The 13522-nt window shown below is 44.8% G+C and overlaps 1 protein-coding gene across 2 annotated transcripts; it reads left to right on the forward strand.

Annotated features, from left to right (window-relative positions):
* The first annotated feature begins 1175 nt into the window (after positions 1–1175).
* LOC111857326 (glycerol-3-phosphate acyltransferase 4-like) lies at positions 1176–13043 on the forward strand. Of its 2 annotated transcripts, none has more exons than XM_023838047.2 (13): positions 1176–1366; positions 3139–3596; positions 4786–4855; positions 5031–5337; positions 6311–6385; positions 6645–6734; positions 8467–8560; positions 8664–8779; positions 10852–10907; positions 11191–11276; positions 11384–11512; positions 11597–11676; positions 11757–13043. In XM_023838047.2, exons 2-13 carry the CDS (start codon positions 3429–3431, stop codon positions 11863–11865), a joined length of 1380 nt encoding a protein of 459 aa, XP_023693815.1. In that variant the 5' UTR covers positions 1176–1366; positions 3139–3428; the 3' UTR covers positions 11866–13043. The 2 variants fall into 2 exon arrangements, with proteins under 2 accessions (XP_023693815.1, XP_023693816.1); XM_023838048.2 differs by lacking the exon at positions 1176–1366 and adding an exon at positions 1427–2405.
* The last annotated feature ends 479 nt before the right edge of the window (positions 13044–13522 follow it).

A 13522-nucleotide genomic window follows, 5' to 3' on the forward strand; every position in this document is an offset into this window, starting at 1 on the left:
TACATTTCAGACAATCATTGTGTAAGTATTCAGCGCACCAACGTCATACCAAACTATAGTTAAGCTTCCTCTCTGAAATATGTTAGCTTAATTGACAAACGCCCTATTGACGGGCGTATGCCGGTTCGTGCACATGAAAATATACTGTTGTTGTTATAGGGGGCTAGAAAAACATACTAAACTACATAAATTGAGCACGATAAACTTATGTGGAGATGTGCAATGTTTCACAAAGATGTTTTAAATAGTATCACTTTTATGGGTTTCTTTTTGACGAAAATTACCAGAATACACCAAAAACATGTTTTGAAACACTTATTCGAATTAAACGTAGCCTTCTTCCACATGGGTATCATAACAACTTAAGGGGGGGCTTTAAGAATTATGAATGTGCGTTTTCATCCCCAAAATCCAAATGCGTCGCAGGATTTTTTTTTGATAAATGTGCCAATTACTCCCTCTAATGGTAGCTTTGTACAACTGGACTAAACTGAAACTATCATCCATTTCTTTTTGTAATTACTGTATTAATACTGTACATGTATTAATCATGTTAAATTTAGTTGAATAAATTGAATATGGAATTTCATTCATTTTTCACAGCTGTCCCAATAAGTCTAATAATTGCTTATACTTGTACAAGTGAGCATTTTCCGAACAGAACAGTATAAAGTACACACTGGACAGGATGCCAGTCCATCACAGGACAAATAATCGCACACACTGCAGGAAATTTAGAGGTGTAAGTTACCTGAATTGTTTTTTCTCTGCACTGCGGGGGGTGACCCGCGAGATCCAGGTAGAGCATGCAAACCACACACACGCAGAACAAAGGTGAGATTTGAACTGCCAACCCTGGAGATCAAGTAATAGTGATAACCCCAGAGAGACCCATGCATAAAACGTTAACTCCACTAGGAGAATGTGCTTAAATATTAATGTATAACAGCTCACTCAACTCGTATTAAAAGTATTTTATAAGTTGTGCAATTGTGTATATAAACTGCAGGTGTTTGGTTTGACGATTTTTTAAAATAATTTAAATTCCGTTAATAGCGATATTGTGTACAAAATACAGCAAACATACTACACCAGGTAAATACATATAAGATTTTACGGCTCCGTTTAAACGCAAACCTTATGAGAAGAAGATAAGTAGCTCTGACGTAACGGAGGGGGGATAGCAGTGGGCCCGCCGCCAGGTGTCGTTTGCACATCTTGAGGAGGGGGTAGCCATGACGCGGGAGCCGATCTGAGGCCCTGGTTTGGCCGAGGCACCAATTTGGGTAACGTAACATAACTGGACGTTTCAGCACAAAGACGGGGCGCACTGCGCCGCCGAGCAAAGCGAGCGGCCGCGGCTCGGGTGAGTGTCCGTGCGGCCAGCGTGTACAAAATACCACCGCTTGCAATGCGCTGCACTTTGTGAGAGCCGTACTGGGCCAGCAAGCGAATCCCGGGCTGATGAGCGGAGCGTCATATAGCCATCTTGCTATTGGGAGGCAGCTGGATGCTATCGACATGGATATGAACTTGTGGTGCCGTCATTTTGGGGCCGTCTGTGCCGGTAAAACTGGTCGGAGACATCGCGTGACTAAAGAGAAGTTGAGTCGCTCGCGACTTTTCCATGATTTAGTACTGCATTGTTCTAAAAACGGAAGGATGATGGGCGGCGGTGATCAGCTAGCGGGACGGACCGTGCTCAAACCTTGACGTTAGCCAGCCACGCTGTTAATCTAGACGTTACTAATCGGGTTAGTTAATCTTATCAGGGCGCTGTAATTAGTTTCCCCGCTAAAAGCTGTACCGGCTATCCTTCGACATGCACCTTAACGGCTGGAGTTCGTAGTTCAGTACTAGTTACACCGATAACTACCGGCTTGAAGCGACCGGTAGTCCCCGCTTTATCCCTGGAACTGGACCGGCGCGAGACGTGCTCGCGCTTGACGTGCTGTTCGGGTTTCTGACCCTCGGCATGTGGGAGCCGCATCGGGAGCCAGGCGATTTTAATTAGCTACATGTTATGGTGTAACATATAATAAGTAAGTAATAACTCCAATGTCGTGGTCACCGACTGGAACAATGGGTGCAGAACAAACGGTCTCTTCACGAACGGCGAGAAGTTAAACTGTGGACTGACAGCTTCGGCGAACTCCCGAAATCCAGTAGAGTTTGACTTAAACGGGACGCCGAGGAATAACGACGGAATAAGAAGTGATTTTACATCGGTGTCCTCGGTGAAGTAGTACTGATATCCGGATGCCGAGTTAGCCGATGGGCGGGCAGATTCTTTCCGACTCGCATCCAGCCAAATAAGCACAGCAGCATGTGGGACACAGGCCGGGGGAGTGTATCGGAGATGCTCAGACTCCCCCGTGAGGGACACCGTTTACCCACTAACTAATGTGAGCACACGTGGGATTCAGAATCTGTGCGCAAACCTCCCCCAGGGCTTAAGCAATTAGTAAGATACAACTGTTGCAACAAGAGCAGAAGTCATAGGATGAAGAAACATAGCTTTTTCTTAACTGTACGCAATAATTGCCGTTTGAGTTAATGTGTGCATCTATGACTTCCCAAAAATGGACTGGCTGTTAAGGCTGGCCCCTATCTAACGCATTTCCCCTACTGGAGTAGGATTTTGACCACCACAAATTAAAATGTTGAATGAATCATTTAACCAAGCTTATGATTAACTTTATTGACTATGTCTTTTTGTGAGTAGTGAAAAGGACTTTTTTTTTAACCCATATAAGTAATGCAATGTCATTGTGATGTTTGTGTGTGTAGTTTTTCCATCGATTTTTTTTTTTAGTATTAGTATTCTTAGGCCGAATACTAATTCGGAGAAATTTAAGAAATCATTCCAGCCAGTCATTCTGTGACCATCAGAAAGTTGGGAACCATTACTATAGATATTTCCTAATGACCCTTTTGTATGTTTCTGTATAGGAGATCACACACCTTAGTCCTTATAGTCTGGTCCATAAGACTCCATATACACGTGTTGCATTTTAAGCATTTAATTAATTAGTTGCACTTGTATTTGTCCTTATTTGGCTGTCTAGCTTTCTCTGTTAACATGTATGCGACTGACTTGGTGAGATGAACAAATGTGTCTTTTTTTTTTGTCATCAGGTAAATTGTACTGAATCCTGAAGACCCCTGCCCTTTGTATGTCTAAAGGATTGCTTCAAATGTGTCTTGGGAGACGGGCATCGGTATCTGTCGAGATGGATTCCTGTTTGTCTGGGCCAAGGGGCATCACACTCCACGCATCTGCATGAAGGCTCTTTGGAAGTACGGGCTGCAAAGACTGACACTATAGAAAAGTACAGACCAGGATCGACCTCTCTGAGTCGCTCTCACTGAGCAGGGACACCCTCTTCTCTCAGGCCGGCAGCCTGCCCTCCCCAGCAGCTGTCAGAATGGCCTGGTACATCTTTCCCCTGAACAACCTGCTCTGTATGCTTCTGGGCATTTCTTTCACTGTGTGGTTCACCCTGCTGCTTGTTTTCATCATCGTCCCCGCCATTTTTGGTGTATCCTTCGGCATCCGACGGCTCTACATGAAGACCCTGCTCAAGATCTTTGAGGTGAGTCTGGTCAGCAATGTCTATCAGCGATTTTTTGTGAGTTTTCTGCTCTGGGGTGGCTGCTGTGCTTTCAGGAATTGTAATCTCCAGTCTGTGGGCGGTTGCTTAAATTACACATCTGCACTTTACATCAGTAATATAAATTATTCCCAGTTCTTAGTTTGCAATAATTTCCTGCTTTTTCTGCAGGCAGGTAGGGTGACAAATACACTGAGATAGGGGGGGATTTTTAGGTGAGATGTACAACCTAGTCATTTTTGCTTAGAGGGTAGAGTAATATTTTTAAAGCAGAAATAAGTTTGGTTACTGTATACATGTGGCTTTTAGTTGTAAGGTATATTTTGTAATATATTGTTCAAACTCTTAAATCACAGTTGTCAGTCTTAAGTAAACATCCATATAGTACTGAAAAGCTGGCATTTGGACAGATTGGTATGCCCGTTATTGAAAGCCTTGATTAGTCTACCCTAAAATACTTGGTGAAATAACCTGTTGTCCTCTCAAGTTTCTAGCCTCCTCTTTTATTTATTTTTTTGGTAATTTTGGTATGTAAATAACTGATGTTTGATCTGTTTTAGTTGCCTACGTGGCTGTGTTTGCTTCAGCCTTCTTTCTGATGATACAGGGATGAGTTCTACCATTTTGTAGTCTCATTTACCTTGCTTTACTTTAAGTTTGTCAGGTCTGTTATCACAGTTGATCTAGCAGCTTATTGCAGTGTGTCACCAAATGTTTACGTCACCTTTTTACTTGGTCTGGGTCAGTTGAAGTGAAGCGTGTCTGCTTGTATGTGTAACTTTTACTGTTTTAGTAAAGAGGGTTCGCAGCTAACATGAGTCATGTTCTAGTTATATGCAAGCCATTCAAATTTTGTGTATTTTAATCTCCTTAATGTGAAAAGAATAACATGTTGTTTGTGTCATTTTGACTAGTGCCAATAATATACTTGGGGATATATACCAGTGTATTAAAATTTCATGATTTAAATGAGCGTAAAACCCGAACCCATTATAATGATACAATTAGAAAGGACCAAGCAATATGAGAAGCATCAACATCTTTGGTGTTTTGTAGCTACGTGTTTGTTGGCATGCTTCTGTCCTCTCTGTCTTGTCACCTGGCCCGCTGTGAGCCTTTGGCTGACCGTTCTGCTTGGATATCCTCAGTGCCGCCTTCCCTCTTGTTTTAGTGGGCGACTCTGCGGATGGAGAGGGGAGCCAAGGAGAGGAATCACCCTCTATACAAACCCTATAGTAATGGTGAGTCACTTAATTGGCTCTCTGCATTACCTTGACATGTTTTTGTCAGTTTGTGTGGGACTCTACCTTGGATATGCCTGGTAACTCTTTAGCTATTATTTTATTAGCTTTAATAGCAAATTAAGCTCTCTCTCTGTCTCTCCCCTCCCCGCTGCCCCATCTCTCATCTCTGCAGGCATTATCGCCAAGGAGCCAACCTCCCTGGAGGAGGAGATTCAGGAGGTGCGGCGTAGCGCCAGCCCTCGGGAGCTGGGCTCCGGCGGCGCGGCTGAGTTCGACGTGTCTGACATCTTCTGCTTCTGCCGGCGTGGGGTGGAGAGCATCGTGGACGACGAGGTGACCAAGCGCTTCTCTGCCGAGGAGCTGGAGTTCTGGAACCTGCTGACGCGCAGTAGCTGCCACTTCCAGCACCTTAGCCTGAGGCTGACCGTGCTGTGGGGCCTGGGGGTGTTCATTCGCTACGGCTTCCTGCTGCCACTACGGTGAGCGTGGGCCAGCACCGGGTGACTTCCAGCTTCATCAAGCAGTGCCTGGGTGGTGTGTGGCTCCGCAGAAATTGCATGTTCGAATCCCAGGAATAGTAGAGTAATCGTATCACAAGTGGGCCTTTGATCCAGGCTCCTATCCCCAAGCACTGCTTCATGGATGCTCCTGTGGTTTGACCCCAAGCTTTGCTCTTATCTGTGTGTCTGACTTTGTCATTGGAGACCAAATGGGATATGTGGAGACTGAAATTTCATCATACTTGCTACCTGTGCAGTGACTGTAATGGCATCTTCTGTCTGTATTTCTTAGTGAAACGGTCATGTGACCTGGGCATCACCAATGATTAGGCGCTTCATCAGTCTGATATGTGGCCAGCTGCCCAATTTGTCAGACATGTCCCTGGTGGCATTTTGTTAAATTGGCTTTTGGCCAGTGGGTTGTGTAATACTTAATGAACAAAGAGAATATCATAGCTCTAAACCAAATGTGACTCAAGAGGTCTCAGGGACACATATTTAGAAGTAAGAGTCAGCAGCTGTACTCCCAAAAAGACCATCATTTTCAGGTGCTTTTACAGGCCATCTGTCTCAGCCACTCAAAAAATGCATGCATACTGTAGTTACACTGTTAGTTTTTGTGGGTCAGACGGAATATTTCAATGGCCTGTAGACACATGCTCACAACTCAAGATGCTGAGATTTACACCTGGTGAACACCTGCACAGCGAACAGGTTCTCATAACTGCTGCTCTTGTGAACTGCACATATTTGAACAATGAGAGATAGTGAGGACTCTGACTTTAATCTAACTACTAATTTGTGGATTTAGAGCCAACAACCTTCTGGTCATAAGCTCAGATTGTTGAGATGCGTTCTGTGGATGTTTGAAAACAAGGGCACAATGATCATGGGTCATTATTCCTGACACTGAACTGCCTGGATTGACGTATGTGCCTTCCCGCTGCCCCAGGGTAACTCTGGCCTTCACGGGAGTGGGTCTCCTAGTGGTGCTGACCACAGTGGTTGGCTTTCTGCCCAGCGGGAGGTGAGTCGTGCTGCGTGTGTTCTCGCATGAAGGTGAACACGTGCGTGGTTGCACATGGCCACACAAATACTTAGCTAGTACAGCATTATATCATCGAAGCAATGTCTTTTGCATGCCTGGTGAATACTAAATATCCATACCTTCTAGTGTGTACACAGGTGTAACAGTAATCATACCCCAGTTTAGTGTGAGAAGCTACATTGATCGATGGTGGTCTCTCCTCTAAGCAGCATATTTATGACTCTCTTGCTTCCCACAGGCTGAAGAATGCCCTCTCTGAAAAGATTCATCTCATGTGCTACAGGATCTGTGCACGGGCCTTGACCGCTATTATCACCTATCATGACAGGTACAGGGCACGCACATGGGCGTCTTACTTATGTCTGAGCTCCATTTCCCCCTGCGTCCTATGTTTGGCATTTCTAAAAGGAGTCTCTAGTGTTTTATTTTTCGTCGCTTTTTTCCCTACCCTTTGCTGTTTTGTCTCTCAAAGCGCAGGCCTTCACCCAGCTCAGTTTTAAAGACATGTTTCAGGTCCTTTCGCAAAGCACCTTCACTTTACCTAATGGCATGTTTTCAGGCTAGCTACTTAGCTACTGAGCCTTTATATTGAGAAGCGCCTGCAGGTATGTCAGTCAGCAAGTTTAGCAAGTGTTGTTTTTTTAATTCTGGTAACACATCGTTGTGTAACAATTGAGGCAAAGGCTGAAAACCTCTCTTGCATGTTACAGGGTGATTGTGACGTGTTGCTCAACTCTGCCAAACATCCAAGAACAGAACAGACTGTTCTAGGTGATTGTTTCTCTTGGCAGAATGATACTCCTCTGTACCCATCCAGGGTGTCTCCTGTTCTTCTTGGAATCAGCTGCAGACTCCGTGTCACCCTCTATACCATGGGTTCCCAAATGTTTCAGGTCCTTGAAATAAGTGCCAGAAACTCATTACCTCCATTTTGCTGATTTGTGTTCACATCCTTATTTTTTTTTTTACAAATGTACACCATATGGACAAAAGTATTGGGACATCTGGCCATATTACCTGCAGGAACTTTTCTGGCATCCCATTCTAAATCCATAGGCATCAGTATGGAGTTGGTCCCCCCTTTGCAGTTATAACAGCTGCCACTCTTCTGGGAAGGCTTTGAAAACCTAGAATTGTCCAAAATGTCATGATATGGGTTCCAGGGGTTAATGGGATGGGGGTGTTTTTCAGGGGTTGGTTTAGGCTCCTGAGTTCCAGTGAAGGGAACTCTTAATGCATCAGCATACCAAGACACTTTGGATAATTCTATGCTTCCAATTTTGTGGGAACAGTTTGAGGAAGGCCCTTTTCCATTCCAGCATGACTGTGCCCCAGTGCACAAAGCAAGGTCCATAAAGACATGGTTGGGTGAATTTGGTGTGGAAGAGCTTGACTAGTCTGCACAGAGCTCTGACCTCAACCCCATCAAACACCTTAGAAATGAACTAGAATGGACATTGTGAGCCAGGCCTTCAGGTCCATCATCAGTGCCTGATTGTATAAATGCTCTTCTGGATGAATGGGCAAAAATTCCCACAGACACACTCCAAAATCTAGGAAGAGTGGCAGATATTACAGCTAGAAAGGGGGGGACCAATTCCATATTGATGCCTATGGATTTAGAATGTGATGTCATAAAAGGTCCTGTGGGTGTAATGGCCTGGTGTCCCAATACTTTTGTCCTTTATAGTCAGGGATTGACATAACTGGAACTCAAATACGCATTCACCTTTAAAAGCGTGAAGGTTAGAGGTTAAAATGCACGATAAAAGCGTAGAGGTTAAAATGCACGATAATTTCTTGTCATATTGGCGCACATTAACATAAAATATACACATTCACGCTGTTACAACAATCGATTGCCGCACGTATCGCTTTTAAAGGTGAATACATACTTGGGTACCAGTTATGTCAATCCCTGCTTATAGTGTTCATTGGAAATCATTTCTTGACCACCTACCAGTGCTTTAGTGGATGGATACCGCAGCTGGGAATTGGTGCACAGTAAATATACATAGGGGTTTGTGCCTGTTGGTCAACTTCTGACTCTCTGTCCACAGTGAGAACAAACCCAAGAACGGTGGCATCTGTGTAGCCAATCACACATCTCCCATTGACGTCATCATCCTGGCCAGTGATGGCTGCTATGCAATGGTAGGTGGGAACTCCAAACCAGTGGGCAGTGATGTTCTGTGTGCCTGCATGGAGGGGAGGGGTGGCTTGTGATGACCCTAAGAGCACTGTGTTCTCCCCTTAGGTGGGCCAGGTGCATGGGGGGCTGATGGGGATCATTCAGAGGGCCATGGTCAAGGCCTGTCCCCACATCTGGTTTGAGCGCTCTGAAGTGAAAGACCGACACCTGGTGGCCAAACGGTATCACTGCAAGCTCAGCCGCTCCCCATCACTGTTTCTGCATGGTGGTAGGCCCTGGCCTCTTCCTCACATGGTGGGGCCCACAGCGGCCTTTCCAACCTGTCTTGCCTGTACCAGAACATCCCTTATGTCTGCTGAGCTGGCTGAGGAGCTCATTGGATGTGTTTGGCAGGAAATGGATTCGTACATGGTCATGATTTGTAACATGTCATTTCACGCAGAGGTCTTTTAAACATCACAGTTTAACGCAGTTTTTTTGCCAAAACAAATGTTGTGGTTTGTTTAACCTGTTTGATGGGGTTATTTTCTGATGAAGTCCTAAGTCTAATATGAGTATGGTATGATATGACAGACTTGAGTGTTTGGTAGACATTATATAAAATTTGGTTAAACAGAAAAAGAACACCATACAATGCATTGTTAAATGCTGTATGTGATGTTGACACTCAAGATAGCTGCAGAGACTGGAAGCATGGCTGTGTGGATGCCATCATCACCCAGCATTAGTAGAAAGTATTGTATGGATCATTGCTATCCCAACATTGTAAAGTGAGGAGCATCTCTGTTTTATACAGGTAGTTCTTGACTTTATGAGCTCATTCGTTCCAAATTATCGCTCATTAATGGAGAACTCGAGAAGCAGGAGGTATTTTCCCATATGAGGTAAGGATCGTGCACTGATTACAGTGCCTTGCCACACCCACCACACGACAAACCACCTCAGGGATGAGAACCTGAGTGCAGCCATGTGGTGGGTGATACTTCAGCACCACACTAATCCGAATGGTTGCTGGAGTGCCAATCCTACCACCAACCCCCAGATTTCCCTATAAGTTGGAGGACCACCTCATAGGGCTGGATGTAGATTAACATCATACCCAAGACAAAGCAATTGCAGGTTAAGGGCTGTGCTGTAGGGGCCGGCAGAGTAGAATCACTCTGGGCATTCATAGGATCTGAACCAGCAACCTTCCAATTGCTGAAGCCACCACTCCACCCATAGAAATGTTATAAAAATGATGACATTCCAGCCAAAAAATTATGAATTTTTGCCAAATAGACAAGGGAAACGCAAACATATTATTAGACTTAACATTTAATCAAATGTGCATTTAAACAAAAAATCCTTGGAGAAAAAAAAACCCTTTGCTGAAATGGTAACTTTCAGAGTAAATTTTGGACACTTTGATTTTCAGGAGATGGGTTGGTTTTTCTTTAAGTAGCCCATTCTGAGCTGGTGGAGCTCGCTTACAAACAGTATGTAGAATAAACCTGGTGTATTAAGGGGGATCAGGTTGGGTAGAGAAACGAAGCGGTACAAATCCGACACCATCATAAAATATGACTTGAAGCAGTGGTCACCAGCCCTGCTCCTGGAGTTCTGCCACTCTGCAGAGCTGAGGTGCTACCCAGATTCAGCAGTCCTGATACACTTGAAGGGCCTGATTATCTGTATCTCAGTACCATAGACTTATTAGCTTTAACATAGCCGGCTCCAGTGCTTTTCTGTATCAGGTTTGTTAAATTATGGCTGTACCTAAACTCTGCAGGGTGGTAGATCTCCAGGAGAAGGGTTGGTCACCACTGCCTTGACGTGTAATGCTGCGCACGCGCAGACATTCAAGGTGCAGATGGGGCATGCAGAGCCAGATATTTCACAAAGCAAAGTCCTGAAAGTGTTTTTGGGTTGGGTTTTGGGTTTGAGTTGCATGCAAATTAAAAAAAAAAAAAAAAAGATATGAATAGGAACTTTTTGTTTTTCTTGCAGAGAATTCTTGTAAACTCATAAATCAGGAGCTCAGAAAGCGAGAACTACCTGTAGTCATAAATGCTGGTCTCCCCTTGCCTTTATCTCCCTCGATATCTTTTTCTTTGATCAAACATCGAGACCATCCTTATTTAGTCAGCGCTATCCAGGCTAATGTTTCACTCAAGAAATGAAATGACCTGTGAAATGAATGCTAGCTGTGTGGGTAATTGCATTATGAATCTCCCTTGTGCTGTGTGGGACAGCTACACTGCAGTCAGAGGCAGTGCTGATATTGTGGAACGCCCTGCTTCCTGTCTTCCAGGCTGAGTGACCATGTGGAGGACAGGACTAAACTGCCTATCCTCATATTCCCTGAAGGTGAGTCGGCTGGGGGCGATTCTTCAGAGGTCGCCACATTGGTGTCTACTGGCTTATGGCAGACATTTTATTCAGATTTCAATGGAATCCTGGTATCTAGTGGCAATTATTGCCTGGTTGACAATATCTCTCTAAAGATTGTTATAGATCTCTATAGATCATTGTTTCTGCGTAAAGTGTCTCTGCAGAGTGCATTCTCCTCATATGGGTAGTTTGTCTCTAGTTCTGTGTTTTGGTACGCTGTGGGGTCCCACGTAACCGGACATGGGCTATTTCCATGCAGGTACCTGTATCAACAACACTTCCGTGATGATGTTTAAGAAGGGCAGCTTTGAGATTGGTTCCACCGTGTACCCAGTGGCCATCAAGGTAGGTGTCATTCCACTGCCCCCATTGCCCTCCACACTCTCTGTACTGTACTCCCCATTCTTCCAGTCTTCTCATTGTTCTCTCCCTCGCTTCTGATTGGCTGTCAGTATGACCCCCGGTTTGGCGACGCATTCTGGAACAGCAGCAAGTTCGGCATGGTGGCCTACCTGCTGAGGATGATGAGCAGCTGGGCCATCGTGTGCAGTGTCTGGTACCTGCCCCCGATGCAGCGAGAGGTGAGCCCACACTATGCGTGTTTGCCCCCACCGGGTATTCCGTGTCCAGTTTGTTCATATGTGTCCCCGCGTGTCCCTGTGTAGGATGGGGAGGATGCCGTGCAGTTTGCAAACAGAGTCAAAGCAGCTATCGCCCGCAAGGGGGGTCTGGTGGACCTGCTGTGGTGAGTACAGGGGACCTCGGCCTCAGGCACGCTCACGCACCAGGAGATGCACGTACATGTGCGTGTCTGCCTCGCCGCAGGGACGGCGGACTGAAGCGAGGGAAGGTGAAGGACGTGTTCAAGGAGGAGCAGCAGAAGCTCTACAGCAAGACGCTGGTGGGGAACCACGAGGACCGCGGCCGCTCGTGAGGAGGGAAGCAAGAGCGCCCCCTCCAGCTCAGGCTGCACCAATGGGTTCTGCGCTCCAGTCAGCAGTCATCCTGCCAGTGTTCCCCCAAAGCCCCAGTGGACCTGTAGCGATAAATCCTACTTCAGCGTGTTTTTTTTTTTTTTTTTTTTTTTTTTTTTTTTTTAAATGGACTTTATTTTAATCTTCCGTTTGTCCTTCCATTTGTCACGCACAGAATCTCACAGGTTTACCTCGCAATGCTATCAGCAGACTGATATTCTGCCTACGGGTCAGCTGACTGTGTATTTTTTATTTTATTTTTTCCCCCTTCACCCACTGGATGTTGTCTGTTGTTCTGTTACATTTTTAATACATCACTGTTCTTATTAACTTTGCTCTTGGGGCAAACATCATGAATGTTAATATTTATTATCGTTAATGCAGTGGGTGGTAATGGGCTTATGTAGGCCAGTATCCAAGTGGAGGGAATGACACTCTGTGGCTTCTCAGAGATGACCTTCTGCACGAGCCTGGCTCTCCTTGACGTGGAAGTCCTAGCAGTAAAATGTCACACTTTTGGAATTATGTTTAGGACTTCCTTGTATTTGTTTTGTAAAATAAACAAGTACACAGCCTTGTTTAGATTCCCACGGCCTCGGGAAATAACCTCAATGCCTCTCATCCAGAGCTTAGGTTGGTTGGGTTGGATAGCCTGAAAATGACCCATAATGTTGATCTGATTCACTACTCGGTCATTTCTGTACTATAGTATTAGCCTGTAATTACGACCAAGCTTACGCTGTGAAAATTGTACTAAATTTCTTTTTCATAATGTAATATGTTGTAATATGATGTTAGCTTGCTTGTATAGGTGCCTTACAGTGATGTATACCATTGACTGAATCTTGCCTAAAATTACTTCACAATAGATTCAGTTTTGTATTCCCTTCTCCTCCACGAGGGGACTTTGCCCACGGCACAGCGTCTGACTGAAGTTAGGCTGAGCAGCATACTCAGTTATTCAGTTGGTTCATGGCAGTGTCAAGTAGTTGCATATTGAAATATCTTTAGGGCTCTTGACTGTTCCAAACAAAATGTTAATGATTCCACCTGTCTTGAGCTGCTGTCCAAGTTTGTGGACTAAATGCAACAAATGCGTGTTTGTTTAAAGCTCCTTAAATGTAATCCTTTACACTGATCCTTGAGTGTCCGTCATTGGTGTAACCATAGTAACTGGACACATGGGGCTCCACCGTTGAAGGGAAGGAAGGTCAGAGCGGTGTCTGAGTCGGAACATTGTGGACACCGCCACCGAAATACTTCTGTCTGCTTCGTTTTTAGTTCTTTCACAATATGCCACAAAATCGACATTTGCTCCTTTTAAATTCATTCCTCCGTTTGTCATTTAAATAGATTCAGGGTTTTCAAACCTTTACTTGTTTAGTCATTGCATTTTCTGTCTGACTTAAGGTAGACTAAAAAACGACCCTGCCTCTGTTTCCTATAGCCATTTATATTTGCAAAGTACACAGTCTTTCACCTCTAGCCCTCACGCTACACCACTGTGACCACATGCTGAGGTGACTCCCTGTGCCGTGAAGTTTTGTGGTGACGATGGTGTGAACTCCTTACAGGTATCATGTGAGCTGTTCAGAGTAATGTTGCATACAGGATGTG

The sequence above is a fragment of the Paramormyrops kingsleyae genome, chromosome 7 (genome assembly GCF_048594095.1).
Source record: "Paramormyrops kingsleyae isolate MSU_618 chromosome 7, PKINGS_0.4, whole genome shotgun sequence".
NCBI lineage: Eukaryota > Metazoa > Chordata > Actinopteri > Osteoglossiformes > Mormyridae > Paramormyrops > Paramormyrops kingsleyae.

Excerpts from the sequence above, each read along its gene's own strand:
- LOC111857326 (XM_023838047.2), top strand. The coding sequence starts at position 3,429 with ATGGCCTGGTACATCTTTCCCCTGAACAACCTGCTCTGTATGCTTCTG. Across the intron at positions 3,597-4,785 it reads CCCTGCTCAAGATCTTTGAG|TGGGCGACTCTGCGGATGGA; the intron begins GTGAGTCTGGTC and ends CTCTTGTTTTAG. Across the intron at positions 8,780-10,851 it reads CGACACCTGGTGGCCAAACG|GCTGAGTGACCATGTGGAGG; the intron begins GTATCACTGCAA and ends CCTGTCTTCCAG.